Source organism: Dipodomys spectabilis, unplaced genomic scaffold (genome assembly GCF_019054845.1).
Source record: "Dipodomys spectabilis isolate Male_0828 unplaced genomic scaffold, ASM1905484v1 ptg000145l, whole genome shotgun sequence".
Lineage (NCBI taxonomy): Eukaryota > Metazoa > Chordata > Mammalia > Rodentia > Heteromyidae > Dipodomys > Dipodomys spectabilis.
In genome coordinates, this window is record NW_024870822.1 from 13,448,370 (window position 1) to 13,471,485 (window position 23,116).

At 33.8% G+C, this 23,116-nt stretch overlaps 1 protein-coding gene across 1 annotated transcript in view; it reads right to left on the minus strand.

The window, feature by feature from the left end:
• Positions 1-2,506: 2,506 nt before the first annotated feature.
• The window catches only part of Slc17a6 (solute carrier family 17 member 6), a 40,869-nt gene continuing 20,259 nt past the window's right edge, over positions 2,507-23,116 (minus strand). Inside the window, exons 4-12 of the mRNA XM_042691624.1 lie at positions 19,454-19,568; positions 18,290-18,377; positions 16,798-16,884; positions 13,729-13,871; positions 10,776-10,925; positions 4,833-4,965; positions 4,301-4,411; positions 3,775-3,902; positions 2,507-2,960 (exon numbers count right to left, since the gene is read on the minus strand). Of these exons, the coding sequence (XP_042547558.1) occupies positions 2,625-2,960; positions 3,775-3,902; positions 4,301-4,411; positions 4,833-4,965; positions 10,776-10,925; positions 13,729-13,871; positions 16,798-16,884; positions 18,290-18,377; positions 19,454-19,568 (1,291 nt within the window). The 3' untranslated portion in view covers positions 2,507-2,624. The remainder of the gene's footprint in view (positions 2,961-3,774; positions 3,903-4,300; positions 4,412-4,832; positions 4,966-10,775; positions 10,926-13,728; positions 13,872-16,797; positions 16,885-18,289; positions 18,378-19,453; positions 19,569-23,116) is intronic.

Here is a 23,116-nt window from a genome sequence, read left to right on the forward strand (position 1 = left end):
GGGATATGGAGATAGTGATTGAAGCAATAAATACCTGTTTAAAGTAATCCTACTTTAGTAATAACCTGATATATAACCATCCAGTTCTTCATCACGTCATTTTCTATATTGACCTTCAGTGTCCTCAGCTGTAAGTAATGTCAACAAAATGAGCCCAAAAGTCCTTTGAGCAGTACAGTTTCACAAATCTCAGATACTATAAATGCTACATGTACAGAATATATAGATCATATAATAGTTACATAGTTCTCTTTCTGCACACATGTAGAAGAAGGACCAGAGGCTATTTGAACACCTATTGGGTGTTCAGCTTACTGCTTATTGTTTTAGTTAACATGTTTTAATATAGTACCACTATACTATTGCATCTTGGCAAAGTCATTTGAAGTCTAAATTTCCCTTTTTCATTTGTAACCTGGAAATTAATGGATGTATACCTCAGGGGGTCATTATGAAGCCTCATAAGATACTGTACAAAATATATACCTGCCAATAACCGGCATAAGCTAAGTGTACAGTGAAAGTTAAATCATGGTACTGATCTGAGAACTTCAGGTTTGTTTCACAATATTCCTCTAAATTTAGCCTCAGGGAAGATGGAGCTCAACTCAGAGAACTACCGCTTAGTTTAAAACTCTCACTACAGAACTACACCTCACGCAATCTAGAAAATATCATGTTCTTCCATTAAATCCCGAGAGGCTAAAGCGGCTGTTACTCTTGAGCTTAAATTTAACTTCATTGGCACATCCACAGGAAAATTCACACTAAAGCTACAAACTAAACAAAAACAAATTAAGCCCAAGTTAATGTGTGTTTTTTTAACAAAAGGATAAATAGAGCATTTTATTAACACTTTTTGATGCCACAAATTGACAGTCCACATATTTTTATTCAACACAACAAACTTATGGTCACATGATATCACTTTGAGACACAAAGCATAAAGTATTTTTTATTTTCTTGAAGTTGAGAAGAATTTGTATTTTTTTAAAAAAACAAACTTTATGTTTCATATTTGCAGTAGCAGGGCCTCCAGTCACTACTAGCACAATACAAGAAACAGACCAAATATCCAGAACAGACAATTAAATACACCTATAATATTTTGTGTTGACTTGGGAAATGCATTAGTATTTTTTAGAATATTATAAAGAAATCTGATGTTAGCTTTTTTTTTTTTTCAAAGAAAATAGTCATTCCAACCACCCAAACAGCTACTATTAGCAAAATGAAGTTACTATACAGAGAGGAAACTTTATGCATTGCACTTATTGCTTGGTACACAAATGTTGCAATTCCTGTTGAGTTATATTAAGAAATGACAAGCAAAATGCCTCTTCCTCATCTAAAATTGTGACTCTAGGAAAGTAGAAATTGCAGTCCCCTAACCCAACATTAGGTGTATGCTGTATTTGGTATTGTGTGAAAATTGTTTATGTTTTGTGTGTTTATGGATATGTATAAGATATACAGATATAGATATAGACATAGATATAATTTTAATATAATTTATTGTCCTATCTAAGACAAATATCTCTTTAATGGAACTTTAAATAATAAAATTTTCTACTTATAATATCTCTATTGTTTATTTTCTCGTATTACATAGAGTTCTGTGGCACAACTTTCATATAATATTTAATTGTTAAAGAAGGACTCTAAATCATCGTCTATTTCTTTTGGTGTTAATATTGCATTTTAAGGGCTATATTTTCATAGTAAATTCTTTCTTAGAATCTTTATGGTGTATATTTATATATTTTTTCTAATGCAAGTTACAACCAGTACAAAGTTGTAATAAAAATACATTGAAGTCTATTGATTTTTATAATTCATTTTTGCAAAAAATTTCTGTAATATGCTACATGTAAAGTTGATCTTCATTGAAATGCAAAGTGTTTCATACTGTCAGGTAATGAATGGAAGAACATGAAGCATACCCCTCTCTTTACAAATTTTCTTTCACAAAAATAAGTGTTTGTGCCCTGGCATTTTATATAAACACTGCAAGATATTCTTTTCTGAGGCACACAAAATATCCCAAACTATTTAATTAATCCTAAGAATTGCCTAGTCAATACAATTTGCTGGCTGTGAGTGTACCATATGCTTCTTCAATGGAAATACATCTTAATTCTCCAGCTTACTAAATATTGCCAACAGCTGATGCAGCCAATTTGAAATTTGCATTATTTTTTTAAACAGGACTTCTGCATGATATCTTGCAATACAGTGTAACAAATATATAAGTGCATTTTGCATGATCAAGTAGCTTTGGCTTCCTAACTTCTGTAGGATGAGATGTGCCAACTGCTGTAGTTGTGCTTTCTTAAATGGTAATGAGTTTCAGTTCATATGAATCCAATGAAGAACTATTCGTTTCTACACTGATCCTGTAAATCACAAACGGAAGAATGATGGCCTGAAAGGAAAGGATGAACTTCACAACTTCTACAGATTGCACTTGATGGTAATTTCATGGGTTTGTTTGGATTTCATTTTTACAGCAAGACTTGCCTGGTTGATATGTGTACATTGTTTACACCACTCTTGGTTATATTTGTGTGCAATCACAATTAATTTAATCACAAACACTAAAAGGACACCCAGTAGTAGTTTTGTTATGAATAATCATCTCGGTCTTTATAGGTATATGCATCTTGTACCTCCTCTTGTACAAATTCTTCCTTCTTTTCCCAACCATTGGGCCAACCTCCATTGGCCTGTGTTGTAGCTCCATAAGATTTGGCGGTACCATAATTTATATAATTTTGAGTAATATCCCCTGTTTCTTCATCAAGTTCATCTTCATGGATAAAACCACACTTTTCTTCACTTGTTTCCTCAGGGTCTGCCCATGGTTGTTTCTCTCCTGAGGCAAATATTGCATAAAAGATCACTCCACCATAGTGGACTAGGGCAGCGATCAAGAAGACATACTGCCATTCTTCACGGGACTGTAGGGACAGAAAATGAATTGTGATAATACCCACCCCATGACAGCACTTCTTTTCATGAAATGTTATCTTTGGGAATAGTCAAAGCCTGATTATATAAAGCCAGCATTCTTACAGAACCTTTCTATAAAACTATTTGCTATTATTTAATATACTATGCTAGTAATAAAATGTTATGCATATCTATGTCTTGCTGGGTATGTAGATACCAATAATTCCTTTCCATTTCCAGTGATTTATCTTTTCATTAATAAAAATTGCAAATTCCTCCTATGTAGCTTATGCTGCTCTGGAACTCAACATCCTCTTCTCTCATCTCCAGAATGCTAGAATTAAAGTATAAGTCACTATGCCTGATTTTCCATTAGATTATCTTTTAATCCCACTTCTTTCCTTTATTGCCTTCTGTTTAATCATAATTTTGACCCTCTCTATATACATGAAAGGACAAATATGACAAAATATTCTCCCCTGAACAACTGAAAATTAGTAAAAATGAGGGTTTGCAAATAAAGCTGTGAAAATGTTCTGCCTGTTTTAACAACCAAGGGGAAAAGTTCTTTTCTTTGTCACACAAATAGCATAAATAGTTGTTATATTTAAGGCCTAAATCTGAAAAATAAGTAAGTGTTGAGAAACACCCTGCTCATAGATTAGGGAAACAGGAATATCTCAGATCCTAGGGAAATAACGTCTTCTAGGCCACATTTATCTTTCTTACTTAGAAGGAACATTCCAGGGAGAACACAATAACTCTTTCCCAGCCATGGCAGAGAATCTTCTATGACTGAACACCTATCTTGTTCTATCTTACCTTGTTTTTGGTCATCGCGCCAACAATGATAGGACAAACCATCCCTGACAATGTGCCAACGCCATTCGAAATGCCCATTAAGATACTAGCATATCTTGGAGCAATATCCAAGTGGTTCACATTAAAGCCTGAAATACACATACAATCTTTGACTAAAGGAATCATAAAAGTTTATGAGATAAAAGCATCACCACATAACTCCTTAAAATATACCGAGTACATAGCATGAGTTCGACAACTGCATCATTTGGCTAGAAGACATAAGGAGACTGGAAAGAGGCATATTTTGTCATCCATTACTTAACATGAGATGTTCACCTCACAGAGTGAAAAGGCTCTCTTCACAAGCAACAAACAATAACAGAAACAGAGAGAAAAACAGTAAATGGAGGGGGGAATGAGTAGTAACAAATCTAAATGTTTTGATTGTCTATAAGAATACATATATACATATTGATCATATTACATATACACATAGACATATTAGCAAGATCATAATGTCAAATGTATAAAATATATAGCTTACCAGATATGGCAAATCCACTAAATCCCACTGCAAGTACCAAAAATGAGATTGCTACACCTCTGGTATGAGAATAGCCAACAACAAGAAGCAATGTGGCTTCCATTCCAAACCCTTTGGAAATAAACACATGGAAACACTTTAAGAATTTGTATGAAATTAGTCCATGAGCCCAAACTGCTATAAATGCCTATACTTATTGATTTAAATATTTTGGTTCAGAAAGCCTATATCAAAATAATAATAGTAAAAGTAATATTCAATGCCAGAGGTTACTGAGGTCTTCATGTGTTTAATTTTTTAAACCCTCAGACAACCTAAAACTCAATGGTTGTAAAGGTTAAATTAGTTAAAATATAGAATAACATTATCATTCAATGATGAAAGAGTTATGAAAAATTGAAGGTGGGAAAATGGTTGGACATGAGCAATGAAAGCACAAATTTAGCTGCATTGATGCATTTAGAAGCATTATTCACTTGGGTAAATGAGAAGTTAATGAGCTATTTGTCTTTGCTACCATGTATCCACTTACCACCACAATTCATGATCTTTCTCACTGTAGTAGTTGAAAGGATTTGTTTGCTTCTGAGAAAATCTGCAATTTGTCCTCCAATGGGCACAATGATTGTCATGACTAAGTGTGGCACAGCAGAAAGCATGCCAACCTGATGAAGAAGAAGAAGAAGGTGGGAAATATACATGACCATAAATAACGAGAGCAGCTTGCTGGCTCTGGTGTCCTCAATCCATCATCAAGGGTTTATGAGTAAAAAGGCAACGTGGTGAATCCAAATAACTACTTATTCCTAGAATGAACCCTGACTTCCACAGAATAAACAATGAAACCTAATTTTTTGTTGCTATGACTCAGTAAGTTTTGAATTCATGAATCAACTGTCCTGAACCTTGTGATTCACCCTTGTTTGTCCATTTTATGCTCTTGACTGTGCTTGCTCAAGTTTATCTTCAATGTGAGGGAAGAGGAGGGGAAGGAAAATACATAAAAGGGACAAATGAATTTATATACCTTTGTTCATTTTTAATCATAAGGTCTAAATTGAATATGTATTGTGTAAATGTACATATATGTATATGTATGTATATGTGTGCATATGAATATGTGTGTATACACACAACTTTTATAACATGAATTTATTTCAATAAAATAAAAGTTCATGTTATTCAAATCAGTTCTTTAATTTGGGATATTTTCTGTCAGAATCAATATGTGGTCATATTGTTATAATGTAGTTTCCCAACTAAGCTCATAATAATTATCCTAATCTAAAGCCTAACCCCAAAGCATCAAAACATATTTTAAACATTAATTATGGACAAGACTCTGTTCTCTAGGTATTCTGAGGATACAAAGTACAAATAAAATTTATGTAATTTGGATATTACCACATATATTGAATGCAAATAGACAAAGAACTTTTATAGATCTTCAAGTATATGGAACCAGGCACTGCTGGTTCAGGCCTGTAGTCCTACTCAAGAGGCTGAAGATCTGAGGATCGTAGTTCAAAGCCAGCCCAGGCAGGAATGTCTGTGAGATTTTCATCTCCAATAAATCACAGAAAAAGCTGGAAGTGGTATTATGGTTCAAGTGGTAAGCTCTAGCCTTGAGCAAAAGGAGCTCAGGGACAGCACCAAGACCCAGAATTCAGAAAAAAAAAATTCAGGTTCAGAAAAAAAAGTATATGGGTACATATTGGATGTTTATTATTTATGTTTAACAGCTGTCCAATTAGACTGATGGTATTATGAGGCAAAGATTACTTTTGATTTGACAGTGATGTAGATTGCAGTGTAATAGTCATGATTTAGATTGTTAATGACTAATTGAAATACTGAATGACTTTAAGTATATGCTCAGACTTTTTAGCTATCTCTTCCATACAGAATGGAAATTTTAAGTTTCATTATTAAATGAAAATGAGACTTAGTAGGGGTTAGCTTTTGCTAGGGACAGGTTTTAAGCCAATTCTATCTGAGTGTAAAGACTGAGCACTTAATTCATATGCTTAGTATAAATGCCATCTGAGAAAGGAAAATAATAAAACAATACAATATATGTAAAGGTGTTTGGTTTAGCTTAAAACAGGGTACTTATTAAGGGTTTAACAAATGTGAGTTAAAAAAGACATCAAATAGTATGCATATGTGCATACTCAAAAGGATATGAACCTCAACTGTGAATTCATTATGATTGTTTCTGTATAAGAGATGGCTTTTTATTTAATTTTCCACATTGTGATATTCAATATATATTCCTTTGGGAGCAGGAATGTGTAACAAATGTTATGTTTTAAAATATCTGTGTTTTAAATGTTATTAAAGATGCATTCTGGATAGTAAGAAAAAAGACATCAAATATAAAATCAACTTCTGTATGTACAAGAGTAGTTTTATATACAATAAAAATAACTTTCGATAACAAAAAACCATCAAATAAAAATATTAGGCAAATATTGCTTTGGGGATATCATCTTGAAAAAACACAGTAGTTCTTTGCTCTTTGTGTTAGTAGATATATTTCTAATAGTGTGTAAAATATATTTTTTAATATCTGTGCTGTACATTGGTGGCTCATGCCTATTATCCTACTCAGGAAATTGACAGCTGGATCTCAGTTAAAAGTCAGCCTGGGCACATGGGTTCAAGACTTTTATCTCCAATTAATTAGTAAGAAGCCACAAGTGGAGGTGTGACTCAATTGGTAGAGCTTTGAATGAAAAAAGCCAAACAAGAGTGCAGGCCCCTGAGTCCAAGCCTCACTACCATCACCTACACCCACAAATACCTTAAACACAGTATGCAAGGATTTGTATAGAATAACAAACCATGATTTTTTTGCCAGTCTTGGGGCTTGAACTTCCAGCTTTGTCTGTTTATATGGCACTGAGGAATCAAATTCAGGACTTCATGCATGCTAGGCAAGCACTCTATCCCTAAGCCACCTTCCCAGCCCCAAATCATGTTTTTTATATTCATAATGGCAGCCAAAAATCTTGAGAGAGGATGTATTTCCTAAACCTACGTTAATTGTCTTACATTTTGTCTCAGTTTTGAAACATCTGCCAAAAACACCTTTGAAGGCAGCATTGGGCTTTGAATTCAGACTGCAGAACTGCCAGACAGGTACTCTACCACTAGTACATTCCTCCTCCCTATCCATTTTGATTTGGTTATTTTTATATAGGGCCCCCTTTTGCCATGAGCCAGTCTTGGGCTGTAATCATATATATGAGTTAATTCTACATCCCCTTCTTCCAATATCCCCGATCAATCCCAGTAGCTAGAATTACAAACATAGTCACTAAGCTCTTGCCATCTTCACTTACTAGTGAAAAATTCTTCACTTGGATATCCTCCATTTACTATTTATTCCAATGAATATTTTGGTTACTTTGAATAAACAAAATCTAAGCTATGATAATCATTTATTTTTATTATTTCTTTCTGAGAATATTGTTTGAAAAACACTACAAAAATGCAAGGGTTGGAGAAGGTGAAATATTTAACACCACTAGTTAGAATTTAAATGTACACCATATCATAGTTTCTTAGGAAACAGGTGGATATAGTCTATATAATCTCAGCAAGCTCAGAAAAGATTGCAAACTTCCTGACAATTATTTTAAATGTTATCTCAAATTTGGGGATTTATCATAAGCAATCACTTGCCACAAGATTAGAGTGCACTACTGATAATAATCACACAACAGTTTGTTCATTATTTTAAGGTTTTGCACTAATATGTTAATTTTCTGAATCTATAATTTAGTTTGCATAGAAATTACAGATCCTTAGACATTGGTCCCTCTGTTATGTTTCTCAGGGCCAAAGTTAGGATTATATCTCTCTGCAGTTGATATGTTTTCACAAATTAGGAATCTACTCAGAAGCAAGGAGCAGCCAGCCACCCAATCTGTGATCCCTCCCACCTATATATGATGCTCAAAGAAACAAATTATTTCTCTAGATATTGTGATGTTCTCTGTATTCAAACCTTTAAGAGTGCTCATTGATCTTTGCATGGCCTTCCTCAAAAAGCCATTCCCAAGTGCATATAATACAGACCAATTTAATATACATATATACACATAGATGGGTATGCATTAATATATAACAATGTTAATATATTGTATATTATATATAATGTATATACTATATACATTATGTCCTACATAGTATATATACTATCCATAGTATATGTTATACAGTATGTATAGTATGTGCCATATATACTATACAGTGTGTATACTATATATAGTATATATTACATATTACATATAATATATAGTATACATAATATATATTATATATTAGTACTATTACTATATACACAATTCATTTACATATTATGTATAATACATATTCATGATGAAATATTATATAAACTTCATAGGGTAACTAACTCATGTATCAATGGTTGTATAAACACATTTTTATATTTGTATGTATATACCAATACTTCACTTGAAGCTTAAATTCAAAGCCACATCAATTTAGATGCAAAACCCAGAGGTTTAATCCTCCATACATATTTCACATAAATCCAATTATTTTTTGGTGAGTCTTATCAAAATCTTGCTGGGCACTGGTGACTCAGGCCTTTAATCCTAGTTACTCAGGAGGCTGAGTTATGAGGATTGCAGTTCCAAGCCAGCCTGGGTAGAAAAATATATAAGACTCTTATCTCTCATTAATCTCTCTCACACGCGCGCACACATACACACACACAACACACACACACAGACGACAGAAATGGAGCTGTGGCTCAAGTGATAGAACACTAGCTTTGAGCAAAAGAAGCTTAGGTACAGTGTCCAGTCCCTGAGGTCAAGCCCTAAGACCAGCATAAACTAAATAAATAAATTTTGAAAATAAAAATCTTTACACAAAACTGTTTGTATAGAATGTATCCACACTTTTACTTTAAAAATACAATATGTGAATCAAATAACTCATGTGTACCATATGTTTGGGGTTTTTTTCTTTTAAATATTATTGATTTCTTAAAGCACTTCCAAATAATTGGAGATACAGGGTCAGAATGATCACACAGTTCTAAGAACATCAGCCAGCTCCTTCTCTTCCTCACCATGAGACGTGGCTTTATTAATAGATTCTCAGTGTCATATTTGTCCTAGATTATGAAAATGGACTCACACCTCCAGCATCCTTTGTGGAGAAGTGTAACACCTCTCAGAGCTCCAAAGGCTACCCTGGATGTTTGATCTGCTTCAGAGAGAAGAACCCCGTCTAAAGCAGCCATTCTTCTCAGGGATAGGTACCACAGTTTCCTTAGAAACGGGGATAACAAAAGAGCTCTTAGAATAGCTACTCCTAAACTCAAGTTTCCTTCAGTTCCAGGCTTCAGATAGTCTTTTAAGCAGGGATATAATATGAATAGCAAGAGCCCAGCTGGACTTATGTAAGGACATGAAGAGAAATGGCAAGACCATTGGCAGTGCAGACAAGTGCATTCAGGGCTCAACAAAGGGATTGGCAAGGAGCTGGCATTTAGTAAACCTTCATAAATGAGTGAATGAGTCTGTGATTTACCTGAATTTGAATGGCATAGTAAAGAGAATTAACACCACAATCAGATGATCATGGCCTCAGTTCTGTCATTTACAAATGTGATTTTAGGTATATTTACATAATTTCAATAGTTCTGTTTCACCATTAACAGAATAGAAATGATAGTTTCCCACCTAGCCAATCAAACAGGATGGTCTGTGAAAACAAGCAGACTTTCAAACCCTGATATAAAGTCACATTTCGAAGTTCATTTATCCTCACAGAAAATCTCAAGATAATTTTATTTCTTAACTAAGTGTCTGGGGCACTCAACACATTGTGCTGTAATGGGTAATTGCATGTTTTGTCTCTGTCAGTAAGCTATGAACATTTAGAAATAAAATCATGATTTTCTTTCTGAACCAGCAGAAAGATTCATATATTATATTCAACAAATGCTTGCTAAAATAAAAATTGAGTACAAAGAATATAAAAAACTGACATCTATTAATGGAACAGGTATCTGAGAACACTGAAGAAGAGTTAGATTGGCAATTGCCAATTATTGGTAATTCTTAGTACATTATTCTATGTACAATTTCATTCAAATAGTATATCTTTTTTTATTGCAATGTTTGCTCTACTCTGAGACTTAAAAGAAATGACATTCATTTACAGGGAAGTGCTGTATGGCTTCTCACAATTAAGACAAAAATTCCAGAAAGGGAAATTCTAGATTTGTTTTGCTGGATTCCCAGCACTAGAAAGCAAATTCATACAAGTAGTAGAATAGAATTAGGACAGGCAGACAGCCTAGCCTGTTTCCCAGCAGATAACTGTTGAGTAAATAAATGAAGGTTAGAATAGAAACTCTTTGCAAACAAACCTAATACCTACGTATGTACAAAAATCAACTATTTAAACTAGGCCAATTGTTACATACCTTGCTGATTTCAAATCCAAACACTTCCTCAAAGTATGCTGGCTGACTAATGAGCAGCAGATAGAAAGTCCAGCTCCTGCAGAAGTTGGCAACAATGATTGCGTAGACTGGCATAGACGTAAAAAATTTCCTCCATGGAGTCTTGAATTTCTGAAATCCCCAAAAGAGAGTATTCTTACTATTCTTTAAAATGTTTTTGATACAAATGGGATATATATTATGGTGCATTAGTAGGGGGAGACCGAACTGATTCTTACAACCACTCAGTTAACCTTAGCTATCTGAATAAGTATTGAAAAAGCAAAAAATAAAAGATCAACCCTTTATTCCAATTAAATTGTTCTAGCTTTAAGAATTATGCAGAAGTTCATGTTTATGGAGTCTCAATTTCCAAAGCATAAATTCTGGTTTCTAAGACTTTTTCATGTTTCAGCTAAATTATCACTGCCAAATCAGCAGTGTGGCATGAGTGTAAATATTTTCATTTAAATATAGTAAATATATTTCAGAGGAAGAGATCAGAAGAATTAAGAATGTGGTCTTCGAAAATGCCTCCTAAGTCATTTATGCCATTACATATGCTTATGATCTCTGAATAGTTAATGACATCAACCTTTGGCGACCCTGGTGTGCAGATCTTGCAAAAGTAACATGGCATGCAGCTAGGTGTGCCACCCAGCAAGCCCTAGCACATGGCAACCAGTTGTTTAGGATATTTGAGACATTAAAATTACGAACCTGTGTATGATTGGCCTAAGTAAGTAGCTGTATAAAGCAATAAGTTATAGGAAATGTAAAATTGCAAGTTATAGTTTTATCAGCCTACTTGTTTTTCTTTGGGGGTTTATTTGGGAGCTTGTATTTCACAGATTAAATTCCTAGGATTTTTTCCCCCAATTATCTTTAATTCTTTTATTTATTTTTCCACTATGCCATGCTTGTTCTCCATGCCTAAAATCCATGGCAATAGACTGTAAAGTGTAAAAAGGATGTTTTTTTTAAGTTTGAGCATTACTTATGAAAATAAATGTTAGCCTTAATTACATTTTCTGAGATGGTGTATAATCAATTACAGTTAACACTTCAGCATTTAAAATATTAAACTTTTTATGAATTTAATTATTAAAATAAAATCGCATCTTTATGTTGGTTTTATTACTTTGTAGTATTTGAGAAGCACACAGTGATACCTACGTTTGACATGTCTAAATATCCATTCTGGACATTGGAATAATAGGCTTGAAATAACTGCATAACACTACATTTATAACTGAACCAGTAAACTTTATTTGGAACAGTAGGTAAGAACACGGTTTTGTTGTTGTTGTTTTTAATGGAGACTAACTTTTAGCTAGAAATTGTAGTTAAATTCAAGAAACCACCCAAAGACTAACCTGTATTTAACTTCTGCTCACAGCCACTGCAGGTAGGGGGCGCTAATGCACCCATCCCAGTCCTGAATCATCAGTACTTTTTTTTTAATTGTGAAAATACTGTACAGAGGGGTTACAGTTACATGAGCAAGGTAATGAGTACATTTCTTATCAAGCATTGTTGGCCCTTCCTTTGTTTTTCCCCTACTATCCCTTCCCTCCCACCTCCACAACTACACTCCCCCCCACCCCCGCCTAAATTGTAAAGTTCGTTTTTCAACATAGTATCTTGTACATCTCATTGTTACAATGGGTCAATTAACAAACTCCAAATGGTCTTCCTTCTGTAGAAGGGTGTGATAATGCTAACCTATCAAGTTCTTGAACTAAAATGTAGGGATTTTTTAACCATGAAAATTCACTTCTGGATAATATTTCATAGGAAATTTCTCATATTAACTAATGACCCAGATATACTCAGCAACAATAAGTGACCATCTTTTTATCTAGGATGAAATGCAAATTACTTAAAGACACGTATCACAAAGAAAGCATGCTTAGAATAGAGAGAGCAGTATTTAAAAGAGGAGAGGAAGAAAAAGAGTTTCAATGTAAGAAAATTGTTGGTTATTGATTAAGAGGTTATTGATCTGAGGTGCTCAATTTGTTTCTCATGCTGTTTATGCAAACTAGTTTTTCCCTCTTTTTTTGAAGTATCTGATGGCTGTCTATTAACTTCTATGTACTAATGGTACATGAAATGAAAAATTTGCATTGTTGAAACTGCATTTTCAGTGCAAGCAAATCCAAAGAAATCAAATAATTACAAGGAGCCTCAGAAAATTATATTTTAATATTTGACATTCATAATAAGAATCTTTAAAGATATTATTTGATTAAAAGATAAATATGTAAGAATATGTTCCATATAAATTCTCTTACTGGATGTTTCAGTATTCATAAAACATGTACAATATAAATGCACATGTATAAAATCTACATTTAGAATATTTAAATAAAATAGTTCTTTTCCATAACTGATATCAAATTTTCCAAAATTCAAAATTAAATATTGATTGATATTGTTTAAATCATGTTTATATTGACCTAATTTTAAAGCTCATTTTGCTTTACAGATAGTTATATTTCAGTTTTATTTCCATGTTAAAACTCTTAAAGAAGCTGGGCACTGGTGGCTCACACTTGTGATCCTAGCAACTCAGAAGGCTGAGACTTGAGGATTGTGGTCAAAGCCAGCCTGGGAAGGAAAGTCAGTGAGACTCTTATCTCCAATTAACCACCAGAAAACAGGAAATGACTCTGTGGCTCAAAGTGGTAGAGCACCAGCCTTGAGCACAAAAAGCTGGGCTAGTGCCCAGACCCTAATAAAAGATGACAAGAAATTACGGATAGAGGCTGTTGCAGTCATGCTTAAGTGAGTAAAGAAAGATGAGTGGATATAAAATAAAGATATAATGGATACCAGATTACTTTGGTTGCATAAGGACTTACAAAATTTTCATCAAGTATGTGGAGATGGGTAATAAGAATGGGAATAAACACCATAATAATGTTCTTACCTCCATTGCACCTAAAAGATTTGCACTCTCTCCAATACTTTCTTCTATGTATCTTCGTTCTTCATCTGTAATAGTGGGGTGCTTTGCAGGGCTCTCATAAGACACCAGAAGCCAAAACATATACCAGACCATTCCAAAACTTCCTGAGAGAAGTAATTTAAAAGAAGCAAGTCAAAAAAGACACACGAATACTTAAGCAGTTACATGTTAAAATACTACCATAATCTCAAAACCAACAAATTCTATACGAGGAGAACTCTTATTTGTGTTTGTCCAAATGACTATAGCCATTTCTTCTTGCCTCTTGTCACCAGACTTGAAGTGTCCCAAAAGCTAGGCTTGTAGCTGTGCCTCTTCATTTCTATTAGACAACACTGATACTCAAAAATCTTTCAAAAAGTCGATAGTGAATGCTGTCATTTGGAAGGTATTTATATGTCCAATAAACAGTCCCTGAGAAATTCCTATTCCAGGTACTCTGGAAATACAATGATTGAGATGAAATTCTTGCCCTCAAATAATTTTATGCAGTTGAATGCTTTTTTTATTTACCTCCTTTGAATATATGAAACAATCTGCATTTCTGGAGAGGAAAAGTAGCTCACTGCTATTTCCTGATAGCTCTTACAGACGTAGCAAAACAGGTTCTTAAACAAAATCCAGAACAATATTTTATCCTAAGTGGATATAGTAGATGAAGAGAAGCTACTAATTTACATAGTAAAATCTTACACTGTAGGTGCCTACATATTCCATTTTGTTTTCTGGAATACTATTGACTAATGGTTATTATTTGGGAAAATTAAGGTTATAAAATCCAAGGCCATAAATGGTTTGCACATCCTTTTGATCACCTTTTTTTATTTAGAGTTCTCACTATTAAAACATTTTCTTATTTTGCAATATAAATCTGTAAGCACTAATAATAGAGAAAATTTCAAGTGATTTATTCTGTTTTCCCAGCATCTTGTGGTTTTGGTTTTCTTTCACATTATTCTCATTTTCCTCTAGGTAACAATTTAAAAGCCCACATCACTATAATACTTTGTCTTTGCTTATTCAATCTCAAAGACATGTTCCTTAATACTATACATACCTGCTGATATATTGAATACTGAACACAGAAGCATACATAATTTGAGGTAGACATCATGTGAAAATATAATGTATAATGTAGTATAGACTAAGAATCGCCAAATTCAAATCTTGGCTCATTAGGTATATGATCCAATCAGTAGCAGAATTGATATGAACCCTCACTGTCAAATGGAAAAGAGACTCGGTTTTATGAGCTTGTGGAAAGTTAAAAGAGATAATAATGTGTAAGTCATCCAGCATGGTGGGTGGTTCAAATTAAGCACCCAGTACAAGATAATTTATTTAATTCAATAATCATTGTCCTTCTGTAGCAATTCAAGTAAAGTGTCATATGTCCTCTTGTTTTTATGCATTATTAGATTTTTCAGCTTACTCTACTGTATAAGTTTTGTCTGTTAATTTTTTAAGCAAGAATTGAATGCATAGTCCAATTACAGAGCAGAGAATATAATCCAGAGAATTACAGATAATAAATAAGCATGATTTACTGTATGGTATTTTCACAATGTCTAATGTTTTGGCTTTGAATTTTTCGTTCAACTATAAATATTAAATAAGATGACTTGAAATAGAGACATGTGTAAATTACTATTTTTACCATAAAGAAATTATTGTTTGATGGGTATTTATTACTTCAAAGTTTCATAATATTTTCAATTATGTAATGAGCTAAAGCACAAGTCAGAGTATTTCACTCACAGCCAAATAATTACCATATGCCCTTTAGGCAAATGCTTCCAAGCTTTGTTGAATTTGGACTCCTCTGAAAACTTGCCTAGAAAAGTTGTATACAGATACATAGGTGGCTTACAATCTAGAACATTTATGGGTCTAAAACCTATCTATTACAAAGAGAGCCCACTCTAAAGCAACATTTGTCGTCACTCAGTAAGAAGAGTCGCTTGCTGTGATGAGAACACTTCAAAATGAGAAAGAATCAGGACAGATTTGGAGGTAGCCAGATTGTGCTCTGCAGCATGGCTTCATTCATCTTTCAGATACTCATGCTCATACTTAAAAATGACAATAATCAATGAAAATATCTGTTGGAATCCAGCTCTCTAATATATGTCCTTTCCTAATTATCCAACAGGGCATCTTAATGAGAGAGACTTTAATGAAAGAGACTTCAGGGTACTTGGAAGCAGTAAACTTTCAGTCTCTCATTTCCTGTTTAGATGCATGGTTTAACTCTTTATTTTAAACACAGAGCATTCTTGCTTTAATTCTGGGGAAATGAGGAACAAGATGTGCTTTGGAACCAGGCAATTGCTTATATTTGCTAAGGAATGGATTTAGTTTTGTGAATTACTGCTACTGTTCTCCAGTTTTTTACCCTTATTTGGGCTGAGAGAAACAGAATCCAGAAAATGATCCAAAAATGCAGCAAAATGATAAGCGAGTTTCTGTCCAGCCTTTTCCTCCACAAGTTTAATAAGGAACAAGCTTTCCCTTGTAGTCAGATATATAAAATACATTTTATACATTGGTCTCTATAAGCAATGTGATTGACTTTTCTTGTGTATGCCAATCCTGGGGTTTGAACCCAGGGCCTGCATACTGTCCCTTAACATTTTCTTTTTCTCAAGGCTAGCATTCTACCACTTGAGCCAAAGCTCCACTTCTGGCTTTTTGGTGGTTAATTGGAGATGAATCTCATGGACTTTCCTGCTCTGTCTGACTTTGAACTATGATCTTCAGTTTCCTTAATAGCTAGCATTACAGCTAGCATTACAGCCATGAGTGCCAGGCTATCATTGACTTTTAAAACACAAAATTACAAATCAGGAAAAACAATGGACATAGAACATCTACTTTGCTTCTTCTGAGTCTATAGGAACATATTCTTGAAACAAGAAAGTAAGTTGCACACACAGAAATGCAGTCAACGCTCTATCTCTGAGTGTAAGAGAAATAATGACTTTCTTACACACATTCCGTTTAATTCCATCCTATAGAAATGTAACATACCATAAACATAGAATACTGAAGACCAGCCAGTGTACTGCACAAGAATACCAGCTAAAGGCATCGCAATCACAGCTCCAGCATAGGACCCTAAAGGAGAAGGGAGGATGGGAGAAAAGAAGAAAAGTAGGTGAAATTGGTAGAAATTCTTGACTTCATCTCATACATTTGGATTGGGTCACATATTTGCACACTCAAATGCATTCATATATGCACTCACATTCACATTTACCCCCTCTCAGGTCATGTCTGCACACTCATACAGAAACACAGGACCACAAAAAAGATAACACCCATCTACCCTAGTCAAAACAGATTTTAAAACAACAAGAGCATTACTAGTTAGTCTCTGTCCTGCACAGACTTACCGTGGCAGGTGACAGAGTGGATCAACACAAGCTATACTCTGGAAGGCTATTTCTGAAACTCAAGTATTTCCTCTCTTTGTATCAGAGGCATGAGATTGAGATTTGTGTAGTGTTTGTTGGCTCTATTTTAAAATTGATCTAATATGATTCTGAAAATAATTTCTTAAAAGTATAAGCCAAAAAATGGTACTACCTTTGACCTAAGATTTAGGTCTAACTGTTTATGAATTTAATATCTACAGGCAGTAACAATACTAATCCTTCACTGTGGTTTACTGTAAAGGGATATTACATAATTGATGAGATTGTTTATAATCGCTCTAAAACCAAAATTTAAAAATCAATTTATATACTCTCGTCTATTTCAGAAAAAAAAATTATTTTCTTCCTTATAGGTTTAGTATCAAAATGGGATACCATGGGTACTGTATAGTCAAAAAATATCCTTAAATCAATGAATTGTCCTAAAACATTTGCAAGCTAAGTTAGTTTCAGATTAGCTGAAAACACTCCCAATTTAAAAGTTGAAACTGAAGTCTGTTAACTCTGCTTCTTGAAAGATCAGTAAGGTCAAATTTCTGTCAAATAAGAGTTTTAATAAGTAGAAAATTATAGCAATAATTCTTTGAAAAATCATCAGTTCTATGATTTGGATTTTATCACTTTCTCCCACAATAATTTTAACATATTTGTATCTAATAAGAATTCTCATACACAGATTTTAGTACCAGACAGAATTCAAAATAAATTGAATACTTGCAAACATAAATCTATAGCCTTTAGTTCTTTATAGTTTATAGACAGGGTTAAAAATTACATTCTTTGTTTTATATACATTTGTGTCAGATCAAACAGCACGGTTATGCTCGAGAAAATAAGAAAATGGTATTATAAAATTCAACCATGAATTTTATGAAATGGATCAGTTCCTAGAAAACAATACAAAGCACAGAAGAAAGAGAAGGTTGAAGGACAGCAGTAAGAACGGAAGAAAGGGAAATAGTGACGGAAATATTGGTGTCCCGCCTCAAATCTGCATAGATCGAAGGTGAGTTTATCAATCGTTTAGTTCCAGCCTGATTTCATAAACCTTCAGCACAATGACTACATCCACACCAAAGACTCACCACAAAAGGAGGTGGTCGCCAGCCTGCTCCTCTCCAGAGGAGGAGCCCATTTACTCCATATTCCGTGACAGGCCGGGTATGTGACCCCCTGTATAAGAGAAGACAAAAATCATCATTTAGGTTGCAGAGCCACTGGTAACTTAGCACAGGCCTTCTCTGACACTTCTTCCTCTGAAACTGCTACCAGGTGTTAGGGAAAGCTGCTACTCATTGATTCCACGGAATTCCACCCAAAAACTTTCATTCCACACCACATATGATACCGTAGTCTTTTTAGTGACATATTCAAATGGCTTCATCTTTTAGGTCTTTCTTCCATTTCGAATTCCTCCGATTAGAACAAAAAGAAGAAGGAGGAGGAGAAGGAGGAGAGGGATCTCCCTTGCATGAATCTATTTTGCTGAAACTCTTAACATTTTGTGAATTTCTTGTGCATTAAGTCTGTATAGGAGGAGGAGGTAAGGCTTACATCATTGGAGCTCACCCTTCCTGAAAACATTTAAAATTGATTAGCTTTTTTATTCTGTTATTTTTTCCTTTTTTTTAATCAGATTTTTTTAAGTTCCTTAATAGTTCATATTATTTATCTATCCCTGCTCCACTGTAAAAGAGAAGGCATAACAAGAAGGCCAGATTCAAATTTTTAAATGTTATTTTATTTGAATTCTGAAGACTTATCAAATAAGAGCCAATTTTCATATTTATTTATTGTTATTATTATTTTCTTGGTCGTGGGGCCTGAACTCTGGGTGCTGTCCCTCAGCTCTTCAGCTCAAGGCTAGCACTCTACCACTTGAGCCACAACACCACTTTCCACTTTTTCTGCTTATGTGGTGCTGAGGAATCGAACCCAGGGTCTCATGCATGCAAGGCAAGCACTCTACCACTGAGCCACCTTCTCAGCCCCTATGTTTATATTCTTAAAGAATATACTCAATGAAGTATTAAAGTAAAAAATTATACCATGATTAAATGCCAAGATGGATTTAGTTTAAAGCTCCTAAAGACTAGTAGCTTGAAGAGTGTCTAGGCTCTGGGTTTAATCTTCCAAAACCTGATCATCTAACATTTTCAGGGTTTCAATAATTATTTAAAATATAAAGTCACACATAAGTTGTACTTATTATCATCAATTTAAAATGATATTCTCTTCTCGTTCCATACCTCAACCAGTCCCTGTAATATTCTTACAAAGATGACACATCCATAATGCACTCTGGCTGCTGATGGGATTAACATGTTTAGGGTAGAAGTAAGAAGTATGGCCGCTCCAAAAACCCTAAAATAGAAAAGACAGAAACACAAGAAACATTGTTTAAAAGAGTCAATATTTTATTGACACTGATCCAAATTTTTCATGTCAAGTTAAGCAGTTAGGACAATCAATCATTGCAAACAATCTTAAAGAAGGCTTTTTTCTACAACAATAAATACACTCAAGATTGATTGGTTGACCATTGTAAATTCATGATTGGATTATCTAGAAGTTATTATACATCATTTGCATTATAAGAAATACAAGAAAGATCCAATAAATGTGACTATATTTCCTTATACTTCCTTAATTGATGTAATTACAAGCTGGAAATACTTAATGAATCATTTTATATGTGTTTGGTCAAAATTCCTTTCTACCATGTAAGTTACTTATGGGCAAGAGATTCTTTTTAACATCAACCTTTATTAAATTCCCAGCACTTAGCACAGTGCCTGGCACACAGCCATGGAGAAATATTGGGAAAAAATAACAAATGCATATTATTTACCTTTATAAACTGTATAAAAGACACACACAGAGAAAAGTTTTATGAATTAGATCTTGTTTTAACTATTCCAAGTAGTTTCACATTTAGATCTCACAGTTTATTTTTGTTGTGTTTCTGTTTGTATTTAAATTTATTATCTTTAAGTAGTTGTGCAAATGGATTTCAAACCAACATATCCATTTGTGACTAGAGTGCACCTCGAACAATGTCATCTTTTCCATCATTCTCCTCCATCACAACACATGTAAGTCATTGTATTTAGTGTACCTGTTTCAAGTTTCCCTCCACCCCTCTCTTTCCCTCTATTCTGCTTGTGCTTTCTTTGTGGAGTGGGGTCATGGGCTATGTAGGTTGGTTGACTGTTGGAGGCATACTCTAATACTTTATATATATATATACATATATATATATATGGTTATATACTATATAAATATATTATTTTATATTTCATATTTTTAGAAATTATATAGTATGAATTATACATTATAATATATTATTACATATTATGTACATTAACAATTCAGGAGTGCTAAAGGCTATGGCCATTTGTCCCATCATTTTAAGAAAAAATTTTGTGTAATTTTCATGCTGAGAATGAAAAGTATTCCTTAACTGGGGAATTTTCATACCAGTGTCTTGCAGAGATGTTTTGGCACCAGTTAATGAACTTAATCTGTGGGTTTCCCACAAGTGTTACCAAATCACACACCAATCCTTCAGTCAAGGTTGGTTACCCAAACATAGCTGTTAAGAACCTAGTTTCTAATTAACCTGCTACTGGAAATTGACTGAAGCAGAAAAGCTATTTTCTATCAATCGTAGAAATATGAAAATATATGCAGTTTCTCTCTGCCTTCTCTCCACCAAGGTAAACAGTCCCTCCTCATGAGGACATTCATTCCTGTTCTTCTTCTGTCATGTCTGCTTTTGAGTCAAAGATAGTCCAGCATGCTAAGGTTGGAGGGCAGGCGGGGGAGGGTGTCATTTTTAATCCACATCTCTACAACATAGGCATCTTCTTGCAAGTATTTTGGAGGTATAAAACGTGAATTTAGTTTTCTATGAAGATAACTTTCTCTCACCACCTTTTCTCTTTTGTATCAAGGTTTTATGAAATGCTGTTGTCCTATAAGCTGTGAGAAAGGAATTTAACCCATTTGCTGGCTTAAGATTTCTCAGCCTCTGCTGCACAGATACCTTGGACTGAATAAGCTTTGCTCTGAGATGCCTGTGTGGTGTTTTGTATGATGCTTAGTAGCATCTCTAAACTTCATGACTATATAGCTTCCAGTAATGTGCTTTCTCTGAACCCCAAGGTATGAAAACTAAAATGTCTCTAGCAATTGTTAAATGTTATGTCCTGCAAAAGACAAAATTATCCCCCTCTAGAACTGAATTAATTATGACCTACTGCTTGTACGCCTTTATAACAAAAACTTCAATTAATGAGCATTTATTTACTTGGTGAGAACACCATGAAAATATTTCACATGGCATAAATTCCACAACCACTTAACAATCCAATGATATGGGTATTATTAATGCATTCTATTATTCACAAAGTAACTAAGACTTATGTAAGCGATGCTTTTGTTTTTAATTTGTTAAACAACTTAAAGTCATACCTGTTTTAGTTCTAATGTTGTCTTATTTAAAAGCCAGGGAGGGTTTTCATTAATTTTTACAAATGAAAATGTAACATATGCTATGTAGTTTATAATGCATATTTGAATTCTAACTATAAAGTAAGATAATAATTTTTAAATATTTAACTGCATATGGCGACACACGCATATAATCCAAGCACTTAGGAGGCTGAGGCAGGAGGATCAAGAATTCAAGGCCAGTCTGGACTGCATCAAAAGTAAAATATTTACAAACCTACTTGACTATCAGTGATATTCCTGAAATAACACCTTGATTGATTTCATCTTGCTCATACTTCTCTTGAATGGTGTTTGTAATTGCATAATCTCATAACATGTCAAAATGCCTTTAAATTGAATAATTTATTTAAATATTCATTTTGATTACTGTGTTCCATTACTTGGGAAAATACATTGCCCTTTCTCTGGCTAAGAAAAAAATCCATCAAATTTTGTATAACATCATCTTGTTTAATTTTATATAATTTAGAACAAATTCACATCCAAGTAATAGGATGTAAATTATCACAATCCTTGTCCTATGTGGGAAGCATCTATACTTTCTCTTGCCACATAGCCAACACTCATTGATGCACGCAATCAAACCTTTGCTAGAGTCTATTTCATGCCAGGGGACAAAGGTTATATTTATAGAGCACCTCCTCTACTTCCCCATCCATAATCATCCATAGAAATGTCACAGTGAAAACAAAACAGGCTCTGCTAAGGGGCAGAAATCATCTGAAAGAGGTATATGGGGAGAGTTAATGAGAATGAATACGGTCCAAATACTTCTGGAAAGAACACAAAAGAAAAATCCTGTTGAAATGATTTTAAGAGATAGGTAAATACAAGAGAAGGATGGGGAGGGTAGATTGGTAGTATACATTGTATGTATGAATGAAAATGTCATCATTAAAAGAGCTTGTGTGCCAATAAAAATTAATTGAAAGAAGTAACAGTGATAAACATTAATTTGTACAACTAATACCCACTAATAGTTATAATAAGAGTTTGCATAACTGTATAAAAAACGTTTGCATAACTTTAACAGAAAAGAGAGAGTAGAATTGTGTAATGGTTAAAAAATTAAAACTCTCCCCAAATCAAGAACCTCGTGGAGAAGTGAGCAAATAAACAGAACAGACATTTCTTGAAAACAGAAGTACAAATGACCAAAAAAATATGTGAGTAAATGTTCAACATACCTAGCCATAAATCAAAACACTATTGAGATTTTTGAGTCAGAATGATCAACATCAAGAACACAAATAGTAATAAATACTGATAAAGATTCTGGATAAATGAACCTACATACATCGTTGGAATGCAAACTAGTCAGTAACCACTATGGAAATTAGTATTAGTAGTATCAATACTACCATATGATCCAGTGATTTCTCTCTTGAGCATTT